Raw genomic sequence first — 17,621 nt, 5'->3', positions numbered from 1 at the left:
TAACAATTTATTGACAATTGATTGAATTTGACAGCGGCATCATATGACTATCATAAGACCAAATGAACCACCATGAAGCTTTGAACCAATTACCAAATGGCTGCGAAGCTTCATTGCTTCAAGAAGCTTCATTTGGCCATCACTGCTCCCTTGGAGTACACTGCTAACCTGTGTTGTCAACATTGTTGTCGTCCAACATGCCCCCTACCATGCATTGCAGTGCTAGAGATGTAAATAACAATCAAAATTCATATTCTGTGCAAATTATTTCTTAAGTTACTGTTCCAGTTCTTTCATTAATTGCTAGTTCTGGTATTTTGGTAACGCTTTATTTGACAACGGCATCATACGACTGTGATAAGACCAAATGAACCACCCTGAAGCTTTGAACCAATTGGCTGCAAAGCTTCATTGCTTCAAAAAGCTTCATTTGGCCATCACTGCTCTCTCAGGGGAGACAGTTAACCTCTGCTGCCACCTGTTGTCAACTGCTGTCAACCCTGTTGTCGTCCAACATGCCTCCTAGCATGCATTGCAGCGCTACAGATGCGAAAAACAATCAAAATTCATATTCTGTGCTAATTATTTCTTCAGTTACTGTTCCAGTTGTTTCTATATTGCATGTTATGGCATTTTGGTCACGTTTAATTTGACAGCGGCATCATACGAATGCCATAAGACCAAATGAACCACCATGAAGTTTCGAATCAATTGGCTGAAAAGCTTCATTGCTTCAAGAAGCTTCATTTGGCCATCACTGCTCCCTGCTGTCAACACATTTGTCGTCCAACATGCCTCCTAGCATGCATTGCAGCGCGGCAGATGTAAATAACAATCAAAATTCTTTCTTCAGTGGCTGTTCTAGTTGTTTCATTAATTGCTAGTTATGGTATTTTGGTAACACATTTGACAGATTATCTCACTTCTGAATGGATGTAAAAGATCTGAGCTTGACATAAATGGAGTCAGTGACATCTGTCACAAGCATTCATTAATGCCCACTTCATGTACAACTGTCTGGATTTTGCGACTTAGGTGGCCCTCCATCAAGTTGACTGTCAAGTTTAAACGATGCACTTTGCTCTTAGCTGATCACATGACCAAGACAGTGGAGGCTGGCCTAAGTTTAGCATTTCAAGCCCCCGCCTCTTCCTCCCTAGTCTACTTAAATGCTAAAACTTGAGCATTTACTGATAAACCAACTCAACGCGGCAACGCGAGTGGGTATCACAAGCGCGATGATAGGTAAGATAATCGACGCGTTATGCTTATGAGTGTCAATCATGCAAATATTTTGATTTTTTTTCCATGTTTTTTTAGGTGATAACGTCAAACTGGGCCTCCAGAATGGCAGCGCGCCGCCCCCCTCGGAGGTGAAAATGGAGGAGAGGGGCCAGTGGAGCAACAAGGTGGAGTTCATTCTGTCCGTGGCGGGCTCCATCATCGGGCTGGGCAACATGTGGCGCTTTCCGTACCTCTGCTACAAGAACGGAGGAGGTAAGTGCTGTAATGCGAGCATCCCCCGCTCAAAAAAAATGTAAAACAAAGGTTGTTTATCACCCCTGCGGTTTTATTCCAATGTAAATAAGCCCCTTTTTGTAAGGAATGTCCCCTTTCGGAGGGGTTCGGAGACAGCGTGCTCTACCTCTGCGGGGTGGCGGGGTCAAAGGTCACGGGTCACGCAGCTGTTCGCGGCAGCTGTCGACGAAGATCCGACAGAAGACGCGTCCGGTTTCAGTCGAGAGTTCTAAAATTATAGAAATGCCTGCTTTCGTCACTTCTCAGGTGCCTTCCTCATCCCGTACCTCATCTTTCTTTTCGCCTGCGGGGTGCCCGTCTTCTTTCTGGAGACGGCGCTGGGTCAGTACACGAGCGAGGGAGGCGTGACTTGCTGGAGGAAAATCAGCCCGCTGTTTGAAGGTAGGATAATCACAATCTTGAGATTCCGTAGTATGCTTTATAAACCAGAGTCTAGCAAATTATGACACTTACTCGATTCATGTCCTCCTTGGATCTTTTACATCCATTCAAAAGTGAGATAATTTGCCGGATGACACAAAATGGCATCTGTTTTTAGCACTTATTAATGCACATGGCAGTGTCACGTCATAATTATGATGGTCTTATGACAGTTTTATAGCGCCACTGTCAAATACAGTGTTACCAAATAACTAGCAATTAATGAAACAACTAGAACAGTAACTGAAGAAATAATTTGCATAGAACAAGATTGTTATATTATTTACATCTGTAGTGCTGCAATGCATGCTAGGAGGCATGTTGGATGATAACAGTGTAGACAGCAGAGGTTGACTGTCTCCCCAAATGGAGAAGTGATGGCTAAATGAAGCCCCTTGAAGCAATGAAGCTTCGCAGCCAATTGGTTCAAAGCTTCATGGTGGTTCATTTGGTCTTATGACAGTCTTATGATGCCGCAGTCAAATAAAGCGTTGCCAAAATACCATAACTAGCAATTAATGAAACAACTAAAACAGTAACTGAAAAAATAATTAACACAAAATATGAATTTTTATTTTTATTTACATCTATAGTGCTGCAATGCATGCGAGGAGGCATGTTGGATGACATTAGTGTTGACAGCAGGTGGCAGCAGAGGTTGACTGTCTCCCCCAAGGGAGTAGTGATGGGCAAATGAAACTTCTTGAAACAATGAATCTTTGCAGCCAATTGGTTCAAAGCTTCATGGTGGTTCATTTGGTCAAATGTGTTAGGTTTTGTGTTGGTTTTCTCCTAGTGTGACTTGTCCCTGTGATTGCCCATTGATTTCATCTGTTGTGCCTGCTCCTAACAACCTGCATCCTCATGTGTTGCCCAGCTGTTCCTCGTTGTCTCATTACCCTTTGTCTGCATGTGTGTATATAAGCTCCCATTTTCTTTTCACTCCTTGTTGCGTCATTGTCTATGTCAGTACTTCTCAAATAGTGGGGCGCATCCCCCCAGGGGGGAACAGAGTTATGCAAGGGGTGGCGCATGTGACCTCAGGGAACATGCTTTTTTTTTTTTTTTTTTTTTTGCCGTACCAGAATAAAGTGTACTTGCACATCCACTCAGTGGGTGGCAGTGGCGCTGTCATTTTCAAAGTGCGCGCAGTATTTTTGAAGTAAGCGAGAGCATACAGAAGAGAGATATGAAGAGCTGTGCGCCGTTTTCGAAAGCCGCTTTCCGGCCGGACTCTCGCAGCGACCCACTGTCTTCTCCGGATCTCACGTTTCCGCCCGAGAAGTGCCATTTTCGGTGTAGGATTGTCACGACGACCGCCCTCACCTACGGTTCTCCCTCGGCCGCCCAGCATGCGCTTTTTTTCGGGTCGTTTGCCTTTTGGCTTTGACATTTAATACAGTGGTAGATGAGGAAAGACCACTGTTTACTGTGTCTAAAAATGATCATAGCGGACAGCCGGAAGCCAAATCAATTAAGACGCCACTTAAAAACATTAGAGCCCAATCTCATTGATAAGCTGCTTGGTTGTTTTTCAGCGAAAACGTGCTGAATATTGCCAACAATCGTCCCGCTTTGTCAGTGTTATATTGTGGCATATTGTCCTCATGAGTTAATGTTTCTAATCAATTTGAATGTTATTATTTTCTGATTTTATTGTTCAGTATCAAATGGTCAAAAATGTACCTTGAGTGTATTTTTAGTTTGGATGTGATTTGTTTTTTGGATTGAGGCAAATTGATGCGCGTTAAGTCTTTTCTGTTACAAACAAAACAATGTTAATAAAGTGATACTTTATAAGTTGATCTCTAAGAGAAAAAAAGGACACACCGTGAGGCAGAGGCGTACTGATAATAGTAATATTATAGACAAATGATACTATTTACAGTGGCGGCAGAGTTTGGGGGGGCGCGAAACATTTACGTTTTCCTTGGGGGGGTGCGTAACAGAAAATAATTGAGAAGCACTGGTCTATGTCAATGTCGAAGTCGATGTCTATCCAAGCCCTCGTGTTCCAATTTTGCTAGCAACAATTTTGTTTGCCTCTGTGCTTTCTTGAGATAACCACAGCCTTTGTTTTGCACTTTGTTTTTTTGTTGGCTTTAATTAAATCATTTTTGCACCATTCATCTGCCCCGCCTCCCTTTCCCTGCATTTGTTTCCTGACAGAATGACAGTCTTATTGTGTAACTGTCAAATAAAGTGTTGCCAAATACCATAACTCGCAATCAATGAAACAACCGGAACAGACACTGAAGAAATAATTAGTAGAGAACATGAATTTTGATTGTTATTTACATCTGTAGCGCTGCAATGCATGCTAGGGGGCATGTTGAATGAAAACAGTGTTGACAGGAGATGGCAGCAGAGTTTGACTGTATCCCCCAAGGGAGCAGTGATGGCCAAATGAAGCTTCTTGAAGCAACGAAGCTTCACAGCCAATTAGTTCAAAGCTTCATGGTGGTTCATTTGGTTTTATGATATTTACACCAAAGATGTTAACTGGTAACACTTTGCTTGACAGCGACACCATACGACTGTAATAAGACCAAATGAACCACCATGAAGCTTTGAACCAATTGGCTGCAAAGCTTCATTGCTTCAAGAAGCTTCAATTGGCTGTCACTGCTCCTTTGGGAGAGACAGTCAACCTCTGCTGTCAACACGGTTGTTGTCCAACATGCCTCCTAGCATGCATTGCGGCGCTACAGATCTAAATAACAATCAAAATTCATGTTTTGAGGTAATTATTTCTTCAGTTACTGTTCCAGTTGTTTCACTAATTGCTAGTTATGGTATTTGGTAACACTTTATTGGACAGTAGTGCCATATGACTGCCATTAGACAATCATAATTATGACATGACACTTGTCATTAGCAATAATTATCCAACAAATGATCTCAGTTTTGAATGGATGTAAAAGATCCGAGCTGGACTTAAATTGAGTTAGTTACATAATTTGCCGGACCACACTGAATGACATCTGTCATAAGCCTTCAGTAATGCCCATGATATTGTCATGTCATAGTTACAGTTGTGGTCAAAAGTTTACATACACTTGTGAAGAACATAATGTCATGGCTCTCTTGAGTTTCCAGTTATTTCTACAACTCTGATTTTTCTCCGATAGTGATTGGAACAGATACTTCTTTGTCACAAAAAACATTCATAAAGTTTGGTTCTTTCATGACTTTATTATGGGTTAACAGAAAAAGTGATCAAATCTGCTGGGTCAAAAATATACATACATGGATCTGAAAAAGCGAATCATTGACTTGAACAAGTCAGGAAAGTCATTTCAAAGCAGCTGCAGGTCCCAAGAGCAACAGTGCAAACAATTGTTTGTAAGTATAAAGTGCATGGCACTGTTTTGTCACTGCCACGATCAGGAAGAAAACGCAAGCTATCACCTGCTGCTGAGAGAAAATTGGTCAGGAGGGTAAAGATTCAACCGAGAATCACCAAAAAGCAGATCTGCCAAGAATTAGAAGCTGCTGGAACACAGGTGTCAGTGTCCACAGTCAAGCGTGTTTTGCATCTCCATGGACTGAGAGGCTGCCGTGCAAGAAGGAAGCCCTTGCTCCAAAAGCGGCACCTTAAGGCTCGACTGAAGTTTGCTGCTGATCACATGGACAAAGATAAGACCTTCTGGAGGAAAGTTCTGTGGTCAGACGTAACAAAAATCGAGCTGTTTGGCCACAATGCCCAGCAATATGTTTGGAGGAGAAAAGGTGAGGCCTTTAACCCCAAGTACACCATGCCTACCGTCAAGCACGGTGGTGGTAGTATTATGCTGTGGGGCTGTTTTGCTGCCAATGGAACTGGTGCTTTACAGAGAGTAAATGGGATAATGAAGAAGGAGGATTACCTTCAAATTCTTCAAGATAGCCTAACGTCATCAGCCCGAAGATTGGGACTTGGGGGCAGTTGGGTGTTCCAACAGGACAATGACCCCAAACACACATCAAAAGTGGTAATGGAATGGCTAAATCAGGCTAGAATTAAGGTTTTCGAATGGCCTGACTTAAACCCCATTGAGAACTTGTGGACAATGCTGAAGAAACAAGTCCATGTCAGAAAGCCATCAAATTTAACTGAACTGCACCAATTCTGTCAAGAGGAGTGGTCAAAGATTCAACCAGAAGCTTGTGGATGGCTACCAAAAGCGCCTAATTGAAGTGAAAATGGCCAAGGGACATGTTACCAAATATTAGCGCTGCTGTATGTATATTTTTGACCCAGCAGATTTGATCACTTTTTTCTGTTCACCCATAATAAAGTCATAAAAGAACCAAACTTCATGAATGTGTTTTGTGACAAAGAATGATCTGTTCCAATCACTCTATCAGAGAAAAATCAGAGTTGTAGAAATAATTGGAAACTCAAGAGAGTCATGACATTATGTTCTTCACAAGTGTATGTAAACTTTTGACCACAACTGTATGACAGTCTTATGGCAGTCTTATGATTCCACTGTCAAATCAAGCGTTACCAAAATACCATAACTAGCAATGAATGAAACAAACAGTAATTGAAGAAATAATGATTATAGAACATAAATTTTGATTGTTATTTACATCTGTAGCGCTGCAATTCATGCTAGGAGGCATGTTGGATTATAAAATGTGTAATGATTCCCCATGTCATTTCATGTTTAATGGCTGACATTCTTCAGGTCTCGGCTATGGCACCCAGGTGATAGTGACCCTTCTGAACTTCTACTACATCATAGTCCTAGCATGGGGGATGTTCTATCTGTCTTTCTCCTTCTCCTGGGATCTACCTTGGTCCTCCTGCAACAACACATGGAACACAGGTAATAAACCGTCTCTGTTTTCGATGCAACCCTGGAAAATAACCAGATTTCTGTTTTATTTTCTCCAGAAAACTGCGTGGAATTCCAGAGGAGAAACACCTCCATCAATCAAACTATCTCCCCTAATGCTACTTCGCCCGTCATGGAGTTCTGGGAGTGAGTTTTGGAAGTTTTTAAACTCGAGGGAATGATTTTATACGTCTATTTTTGCTCTCAACAGGAGGCGAGCGCTGAGAATCTCACCAGGCATCGACCACATGGGCTCGCTCAACTGGGACCTGGTCTTGTGTCTGTTCATCGCGTGGGTCATGTGCTACTTCTGCATCTGGAAGGGGGTTAAATCCACAGGAAAAGTGGGTGGGGAGCGAAATTTTATTTGTTTAGGGTTGAAAAAGACGGAGAAACAGCTGTTTATTTTCTTCTTCATCCCGTAGGTGGTCTACTTCACTGCGACCTTTCCGTATTTGATGCTAATTGTGCTGCTGGTGAGGGGGCTAACCTTGCCCGGTGCTGGGATTGGGATTCAGTTTTACCTCTATCCTGATTTGGGACGTCTGGCGGACCCGCAGGTATTAAAATGTCAGGGTCAATTATACCTATAAAACACAACAGATCTTACATGGCATGTAATGAGATATACACGAGAAACTGATTTTCATTCCCAATGATATTTTTTCAATAATATGCAAAATAACAGTTAACATAAATAACACCTAAATGCAAAATCTCAATTTTAACCACTTTAGAACTTAAGAACATATGACAAACACTTAAACATAAATAATAAAGATATCAGTTAACGTAAATGAACAATAACAAGTACAAATGACTCATAGTGCACATTGAAGTGGAAGATATTTTAAAGATTATGCAAACATTGACTTTTTTAAACGATTAGAAAATTAATAAAAAAGTAGCCTAACATAACGAACAAAAATAAGTCCAAATGTCCACATTAACATTAACGTAACGTAGCATGACATAACATAACATCACATAACATCGCATAGCGTAGCGTAACGTACGTAGCATAACATACGTAACTTACGCAATGTAACGTAACATAGCATAAAATCGCATAGAATAGCATAGCATAACATAACACAGCATAACGTAACACACAACACAGCATAACACAACACACAAGAAAGCATAACATAACAACACAGCAGAACGCAACATGACATAACACAACACAGCATCTTACAACGTAACAACACAGCGTAACGTAACACACAACACAGCATAACATAACACAACACACAAGACAGCATAACATAACACAGCAGAACGCAACATGACATAACACAGCATCTTACAACGTAACAACACAGCATAACACAACATAACAGAGCATAACACAACATAACATAACCCAACACAACACAGCATAACACAACATAACACAACACAGCTCATCATAACACAACACAGCAACACACAACATAAGATACCATAACCCGTCACAACACACCATAACACAACATAACATAAAACAACACAGCACAACTTATCATAACACAACACAACATAAAACACAACACAGCATAACACAATACAATTCAGCATTACACAACACAACACAGCATAACACAACATAACACAACACAACAGCTTTACACAACACAGCACAACACAACTCATCATAACACAACACAACTCAGCATTACACAACACAGCATAACACAACACAACATAATACAACATACGAAACACAACAGCATAACACAACACAACGTAATCCAACATACTAAACACAACAGCATAACACAACACAACTCAGCATTACACAACACAGCACAAAACAACTCAACATTACACAACACAGCACAGCATAACACAACACAACATAATACAACATAAAACACAACACAGCATCACACAACAAAACACAACACAGCATAACTCAACACAATACAGCATAACACAGCATGGCTCAGCATTACACAACACAACATAACACAACAGAACTCAGCATTACACAACACAGCATGACACAACACAACACAGCATAACATAACACAACACAGAATAACACAACATAACCTAACACAACACAACTCATCATAATACAACACAGCATAACACAACATAACCCAGCACAACACAGCATAAAACAACACAACTTATCATAACATAACACAACACAGCATAACACAACATAACAAAGTACAATACAACACAGCATAACACAACACAACATCACACAACACAATATAATACAACATAAAACACAACATAACACAGCAAAACAACATAACTCAACACAGCTAAGCACAACATAACACAGCATAACACAACATCACATAACACAACTCAGCATTACACAACACAGCATACCACAACACAACATCACACAACACAATATAATACAACATAAAACACAACATAACACAACACAACCCAACACAGCATACCACAACATAACATCACACAACACAACACAACTCAGCATTACACAACACAGCATTACACAACACACCATAACACAACATAAAGTACAATACAACACAGCATAACACAACACATCACAACACAACATCACACAACACAATATAATACAACATAAAACACAACATAACACAGCAAAACAACATAACTCAACACAGCTAAGCACAACATAACACAGCATAACACAACATCACATAACACAACTCAGCATTACACAACACAGCATACCACAACACAACATCACACAACACAATATAATACAACATAAAACACAACATAACACAACACAATCCAACAGAGCATACCACAACATAACATCACACAACACAACTCAGCATTACACAACACAGCATTACACAACACAGCATAACACAACATAAAGTACAATACAACACAGCATAACACAACACATCACAACACAACATCACACAACACAATATAATACAACATAAAACACAACATAACACAACACAGCAAAACACAACATAACTCAACACAGCAAAGCACAACATAACACAGCATAACACAACATAACATAACACAACTCAGCATTACACAACACAGCATACCACAACATAACATCACACAACACAACTCAGCATTACACAACACAGCATAAAACAACACAACATAACACAACACAACATCACACAACACAATATAATACAACATAAAACACAACATAACACAACACAGCAAAACACAACATAACGACACAGCAAAACACAACATAACACAACACAACCCAACACAGTATACCACATCACAACATCACACAACACAACTCAGCATTACACAACACAGCATTACACAACACAACAAAACACAACATAATACAGATTAACATAACATAACACACAACAACACAGCATAACACAGATTAACATAACATAACATAACATAACACACAACAACACAACATAACACAGCATAACACAACATAACACAAGACAACACAACACAACTCAGCATTAAATAACACAACACAACATAATACAACATAATACACAACATAACACTACACATCATAACACAGCAAAACACAACATAACACAACACAGCATAACACAACAAAGCATAACAACATAACACAACAGAACACAGCATAACGCAAAATAACATAATACAACACAACACAGTATATAACACAACACAGCACGACATAGCATAACACAACAGACCACAGCATAACACAACATAACATACGAAACACAACATCACGCAACATCGCATAACACACAATTTTAAAAAAAGTGTCAATTTTCCGTTGCTTTTTTTCATTGCATTAATTCAACAAGTGGTCCTTTGCCTATCTGGTTTGTTCTTTTTTTTTTTTTGTTGTTCCAGAAAACATTTGAACCAATCAGAGCTAACTATCCATGCTGATCACATGTCAGTCTAACAGCCAAATAAACGGACGACTGAGTCCAAGGTGCTTTGCATCGACGCGACTTGTCAGATACACTGAGGCTGAGCCGCTGGGCAGAACTTCGTTGAATAAATAAATAATAGATCTTGGCAGAAACAGATGGCGCTAAACAAGCACTTTATTAGGCTTGTTGTGTATATAAATCTGACATTAGTAGATTGTTTACTTCTTGGAGATACTTGTATGGTGGACTTTTGACAGTTGCCGTCATATAGTCACGATCAAAGCACCGTTCCGGCCGCGAATCTCTTTCCAGAACGGGCATTACGGCCCACTTTCACCCTTGACAGTAAGTGACCTGGAATTTCCCTAACTCTTAACAACCAGCAAATAAGCATCACCGTGCGATTTCCCTTGATATTCTATTTTCTAGTCGTAAAACATATCTAGTGTCAGTATTAGAGATACACTATATAACAGTCACAGTATTAGTGAAAAATCCTTAAATGAGAGCCTGAACAGGCACCAGATGCAGATTCCCCGTGGTTCTTTGCTAGAGGAACCTGCTGTGTCCATCTGCGCTCTGCAAAAGACGCAGGAACCACAATGATTAGATAGATTGGACTCCACTGAGACCGTAAACAGGAGACAGAGTTACAAACAAGTCTAATTTTACGCCATATCTGGAGTCGGTTTAATAATTGTCAAAGTAAATGAGAACAATACATCGTGGAAATGAAAGCAAATGGTCCATGATAGGCTCTAATATAAAAAGCTGATGTTTACGCTTGTAATGTAGTGCAGCTCACCGCATTCCATCGAATCGCATCACATCACATCACATATCGCATAGCATAGTATGACATGACATGACACACAACATTGCATAGCATAGCATGACATGACATGACATGACATGACACACATCGCATAACATGGCATAGCATGACATGGCACACAACAACGCATAGCATAGCGTAGCATAGCATAACATGACACAAAACAATCGTACAGCACAGGATAGCATAGCATATCATAGCATATCATAACATAACATAACAACATAACATAACTCACAACATCGCATCGCATAGCATAACATAATAACATAACACGCAACAGAGCATAGCACAGCATAGCGTAGCATGACATGACACACGACAACATCGCACAGCATAGCATCGCATAACATGACACACAACAATCGAATCGCATAGCATAGCATAACATGACACACAACATTGCATAGCATGGCATGGCATGGGATGGCATAGCATGACATGACACACAACATCGCATAGCATAGCATAATATGACACACAATAATCTCAAAGCATAGCATCGCATAACAATACACACAGCATCGCATAGCATAGCATATAATAACATAACATAAAAACATAACTTACAACATCGCATAGCATAGCATAACATAATAACAACACACAATATAGTACAGCACAGCATACCATAGCATGACATGACACACGACATCGCATAGCATAGCATAGCATAGCATAGCATAACATGACACACAATAATTGTATAGCATAGCATAACATGACACACAACAGCGCATAGTAGGGGTGCACGATATCCATTTTTTGAAACCGATGTTGATAACTTCCTGCTCCTTAAGGCCGATACCGATACGATAACCGATAATATATATATATATATATATATATATATATATATATATGTTTTTGAACACTTGTAGGTAAAAAATACTAGGGGTGGATTCAGCATAGATTTTGCCTTTGACCTAACCAGAATTTTCATGAACATAAACAAGACTTTCGTGATTATTATCATCTAAAAATGTGACAAATATTATGTAAAAACAGGATAACTATCATGTAATAACGGGACATCTATGATGTAAAAACATGATTGCCATCATGTAAAAACGTGATATCTATGATGTACAAATTATTATGACGTCATCCCAATAAATCCAATAACATTATATAGGTATGTAAACAGGCGTGGAAAAAAACGCACACATCCCAACCCACCGACACAGTCCCAAAATTAATATTAATAGGCCCGAATTGGGCCTGATAATATACAATGTTATTGGATTTATTGGGATGACGTCATAATTCCTATTATCGGACCGATAATTATCGGACCGATAATCATCGTGCACCTCTATCGCATAGCATAGAATAACATAACATCACAACATAACATAACTCACAACATCGCATAGCATAACATAGCATAGCATAGCATAACATAATAACATAAAACACAGCATAGCATAGCATAGCATGGCATGGCATGACATTAACATAATGGTAATGTTTCGCATAGCATAGCATAGTATAGCATAATATGACACACAGCAATCGCATAGCATACCATAACATAACTCACAACATCGCATAGCATAGCATAACATAACATAACTCACAACATCGCACAGCATAGCATATCATAACATAGCATAGCATAACATAATAACATGACATACAACATCACATAGCATAGCATAACATGACACACAACAATCGTATAACATAGCATAGCATAATATGACACACAAGAATCGCATAGCATAGCATAACATAACTCACAACATCGCATAGCATAACATAACACACAATATAGAATAGCACAGCATAGCATTGTATGACATGACACACAACATCGTATAGTAAAGCATAGCATAAAATGACACACAACAATCGTATAGCATAGCATAGCATAACATAACATGAGATACAACATCGCAGAGCATAGCATTGCACAGCATAGCACACCATAACAGAACAAAACTCACAGCATCGCATAGCATAACATAGCATAGCATAACATAATAGCATAACACACAGCATAGCATAGCACAGCATAGCATGACATTCACATAATGTTAATGTTTGATATGACATTAACATGAGTATAACATCGCCTAGCATAGCATCGCGTAACGTAACGCAACGCCATGTTTACATCTTTTTGTTACGTTGACATAACTTGATTATTGTCATTCATTTAGGTTTGGATGGATGCCGGGACCCAAATCTTCTTCTCTTATGCTATCTGCTTAGGCTCTTTAACAGCGCTAGGCAGCTATAACAAATACAACAACAACTGTTACAGGTCAGATCAGCTGTTTTTACCCATTTTTATTCATTCTAGTTTTGTTTGTTTGGGAATCAAACGAATCAAGTCTATCATTTTTGTTGCAGAGATTGTCTAGCGTTGTGCTTTCTAAACAGCGGCACCAGTTTCGTGGCCGGGTTTGCGATCTTCTCCATTCTTGGTTTCATGTCTTACGAGCAAAACGTTCCTATATCAGAAGTGGCGGAATCAGGTAAAGATGCATGATTTAAAAATTTGTGATGTAATTTGATCAGTTTTGCATTTCAGGCCCAGGTTTAGCCTTCATTGCGTACCCACGTGCCGTGACCATGATGCCTTTCTCCCCCCTGTGGGCTGCCCTATTCTTCATCATGATTGTTTTTCTCGGGCTGGACAGTCAGGCGAGTATATTCGACTCCGCTTTGTCAATGAATGAACGAGTGAACGTTCTCGTCTAATGATTACTTTGACGCTGTTTTTAATTTTTTAGTTCGTGTGCGTGGAAAGCCTCGTGACCGCCATCGTCGACATGTACCCTGCCACGTTCCGACGGAAAAATCGGCGGGAGCTTTTTCTCCTGCTCGTGGTGCTACTTTCCTTCCTTGTCGGCCTCATCATGCTCATGGAGGTAAGGTATTGCAGCTGAAACATTGATTTTTGGGACAAAAAAAAAAGCTACGGGTGCCAGGGTAGAAAATGTTCAATTTTCAATTTCCCCCACAGTTTACTAAACTTTACCCACCATTGTTTAGTAATCTGTACCCACAGTTTAGCAATCTGTACCCACAGTTTACTAAACTGGATTTACAGATGACTGAATTGTGCCCACAGGGTATTCATCTCGACCCATAGATTAGTAATATGTACCCACAGATTACTTAACTTTACCCACAGTTTCGAAATCTGGACCCACAGTATACTAAACTGTACCCTCAGATTATTAATCTGTACCCATTGTTTAGTAATATGTACCCAATGATTACTAAACTGTCCCAGTTTATCCATAATACACAGTTTAGTAATCGGTACCCACAATTTTGTAATCTTTACCCACAGTTAAGTAATCTGTACCCACAGTTTTGTAATATGTATCCACAGATGACAAAAATTTACCCACATACTACTAAACTGTCCCCACAGGTTAATGAACTGTACCCACAGATTGCTTAACTTTATCCACAGTTTAGTAATCTGTACCCACAGTTTAGTAATCTGTACACACAGTTTACTAAACTGTACCCACTGTTTAGTGATCTGTACCCACTGTTTCGTGATCTCTACCAAGCGGTTACTAATCTGTCCCACAGTTTGGTAATTTGTACCCACAGTTTACTAAACTGTACCGACAGTTTAGTAATCTGTACCCACTGTTTAGTGATCTGCAGTCTGTAATTAAATTTGCTAAACTGTGCCCAAATTTAGTCATCTGCACCCACAGATGACAAAACTACCCACATTTAACTAAACTGTCCCCACAGTTTAGTAATCTGTACAAACAGTTTATGAAACTGTACCCACAGTCTGTACCCATTGTTTAGTAATCTGTACTCAATGATTACTAAACTATCCCCGCAGCTTTGTCATCTCTACCCACTGATGACTAAACTGTCCCCACAGGCTACGAAACTGGACCCACAGATTAGTAATATGTACCCACAGATTACTTAACTTTACCCACAGTTTAGTAATCTTTACCTTCAGTTGACTAAACTGTGTGACTAAACTGTACCCACAGTTTAGTCATCTGTACCCATTGTTTAGTGATCTGTACCCAATGATTACTAAACTGTGTCACAGTTAAAAAGCCAAAGTTTAGTAATCGGTACGCACAATTTTGTAATCTTTACCTGCAGTTAAATAATCTGTTCCCACAGTTTAGTAATATGTACCATTGTACCCACAGATGACTAAACTGTAACCACATATTAGTAATCTGTACCCACATATCACTAAACTGTCCCCACATATCACTAAACTGTACCCAAATATTAGTAATCTGTACCCACAGATTAGTCATCTGTACGCACAATTTCGTAATCTGTACCCACATCTTACTAAACTGTCCCCACAGGTCACTAAACTGTACCCACGGATGTAACCACAAATTACTTAACTTTTATCCTGTTTATTAATCTGTACCCACAGTTTACTAAACTGTATTTACAGTCTGTACCCATTGTTGAGTAATCTGTACCCAATGATTACTAAACTGTCCCCACAGTTTAGTCATCTCTACCCATTGATGGCTAAACTGTCCCCACAGGCTCCTAAACTGTACCCAAAGATTAGGAATATCAACCCACAGATTACCAATTTTACCCACGGTTTAGTAATCGGTACCCATTGTTTCATCATCTGAACTAATGATGACTCAACTGTGCCACAGTTTAGTAATATGTACCCACAATTTCGTAATCTGTACCCACACATTACTAAACTGTACCCACAGATTAGTAATTTGTACCTACAGTTTAGTAATCTGTTCCAGTTGTTTAGTAATCTGAACCCAATGATGACGACACTTTGCCACAGTTTAGTAATCTGTACCCACAATTTCGTACTCTGTACCCACATATTACTAAACTGTCCCCACATATTACTAAACTGTACCCCCATATTACTAATCTGTACCCAGAGTTTAGTAGTATGTACCAACAATTTCGTAATCTGTACCACATATTACCAAACTGTCCCCACTAAACTGTACCCGCAGATTACATAGATCACCTATGAAAAAAAATTCTACCCTGGTGCCCTGGGGGCTCCGTCCCATTCATCTCCAAACGCAAGAACATAATATTTGTCATTTTCAAAATGCTACTCATCCTACAATAATACACTCATTAAAAATAGAATAGAATTACAAAAATGATCAGCCAATTCTACCCAAAACGTTTCCATACATTTTCAATGGGGCCATTCATTTTCAATGGCACTTTCTCAATAAAACCTTCCATTCCTATTGTTTGTTCAGGGAGGCATGTACGTCTTCCAGCTCTTTGATTACTATGCCGCTAGTGGCATGTGTCTTCTCTTCATGGGTCTTTTTGAGACCGTCTGCATTGCCTGGGTTTACGGTAAGCACTGCATTATCATTATTCACATTCACCCTCTCAAAATAACGTCTTGAACGGGACTCCCCAGGTGCCGATCGCTTTTACGACAACATCGAAGACATGATTGGCTACCGTCCTGGGCCTTACATCAAATACTGCTGGATGTTCTTCACCCCAGCTACGTGTATTGTGAGTTTCAACGCCCATAATTAAAAACAGGGCGAGATTTAATCCAAATTGTCTCCTTAGGGTACTTTTGCCTTCTCTCTCATTAAATACACACCCTTGAAATACAACAACGAGTATGTGTATCCATGGTGGGGCTACGTGATTGGCTGGTTGCTGGCTCTTTCCTCCATGGTCTGCATCCCCTTGTGGATGGCGTATAAGATCAGCACAACACAAGGGACGTTCAGGGAGGTAATGTCTTGATAATTTAGCGAAATATAAACGAATTAGCCACTCTTGACGCTCATTTTTTGGTCTTCTGACAGCGCATCAAGCTGCTAATAACGCCGTCTGAGGACTTGCCCAAAACCAAGAGAGAGCAAGAGAGGTTGTTAGCCATTTTTGCACCAGAAGAAGACTCTACCTGGAATAAAAATGGCTACCATTCCGTGTCGGAACAAGACTCCAATTTATGAGGTGCTAGCAAAGCTACACAAGTAACTCTAAAACGGCTAAATCATGAATAGCTTGCTGTAGCTGACACCTCTTTGTATTATATTATTGTGTTCTCAATTGATCTGGCTTTTTTTTTTTGTTCTTTGTATTGTATGCGATTTATTTTGGGAAATTTGATGGAAATATGTAATGTTAACAAGATTACTGCTGTAGAATGCTTTAGTAGTCTGTTATTTTATACTGGAATGAATTTAA

At 39.6% G+C, this 17,621-nt stretch overlaps 1 protein-coding gene across 1 annotated transcript; it reads left to right on the top strand.

The window, feature by feature from the left end:
* The first annotated feature begins 1,216 nt into the window (after positions 1-1,216).
* Positions 1,217-17,621, top strand: LOC130929067 (sodium- and chloride-dependent GABA transporter 2-like). The gene is made up of 15 exons (XM_057855980.1): positions 1,217-1,245; positions 1,321-1,497; positions 1,786-1,920; positions 6,636-6,776; positions 6,845-6,932; positions 6,997-7,129; positions 7,211-7,345; positions 13,601-13,704; positions 13,794-13,918; positions 13,975-14,087; positions 14,177-14,314; positions 16,661-16,763; positions 16,831-16,931; positions 16,992-17,162; positions 17,237-17,621. Exons 1-15 carry the CDS (start codon positions 1,239-1,241, stop codon positions 17,384-17,386), a joined length of 1,821 nt encoding a protein of 606 aa, XP_057711963.1. The 5' UTR covers positions 1,217-1,238; the 3' UTR covers positions 17,387-17,621.

Source organism: Corythoichthys intestinalis, chromosome 13, assembly GCF_030265065.1.
Source record: "Corythoichthys intestinalis isolate RoL2023-P3 chromosome 13, ASM3026506v1, whole genome shotgun sequence".
NCBI lineage: Eukaryota > Metazoa > Chordata > Actinopteri > Syngnathiformes > Syngnathidae > Corythoichthys > Corythoichthys intestinalis.
The sequence above is the reverse complement of the archived record's forward strand: the minus strand, read 5'-3'. Positions and strand labels throughout refer to the sequence as shown.

Excerpts from the sequence above, each read along its gene's own strand:
- LOC130929067 (XM_057855980.1), top strand. Across the intron at positions 14,088-14,176 it reads TTCTCGGGCTGGACAGTCAG|TTCGTGTGCGTGGAAAGCCT; the intron begins GCGAGTATATTC and ends TTAATTTTTTAG. Across the intron at positions 16,764-16,830 it reads CTGCATTGCCTGGGTTTACG|GTGCCGATCGCTTTTACGAC; the intron begins GTAAGCACTGCA and ends GGGACTCCCCAG.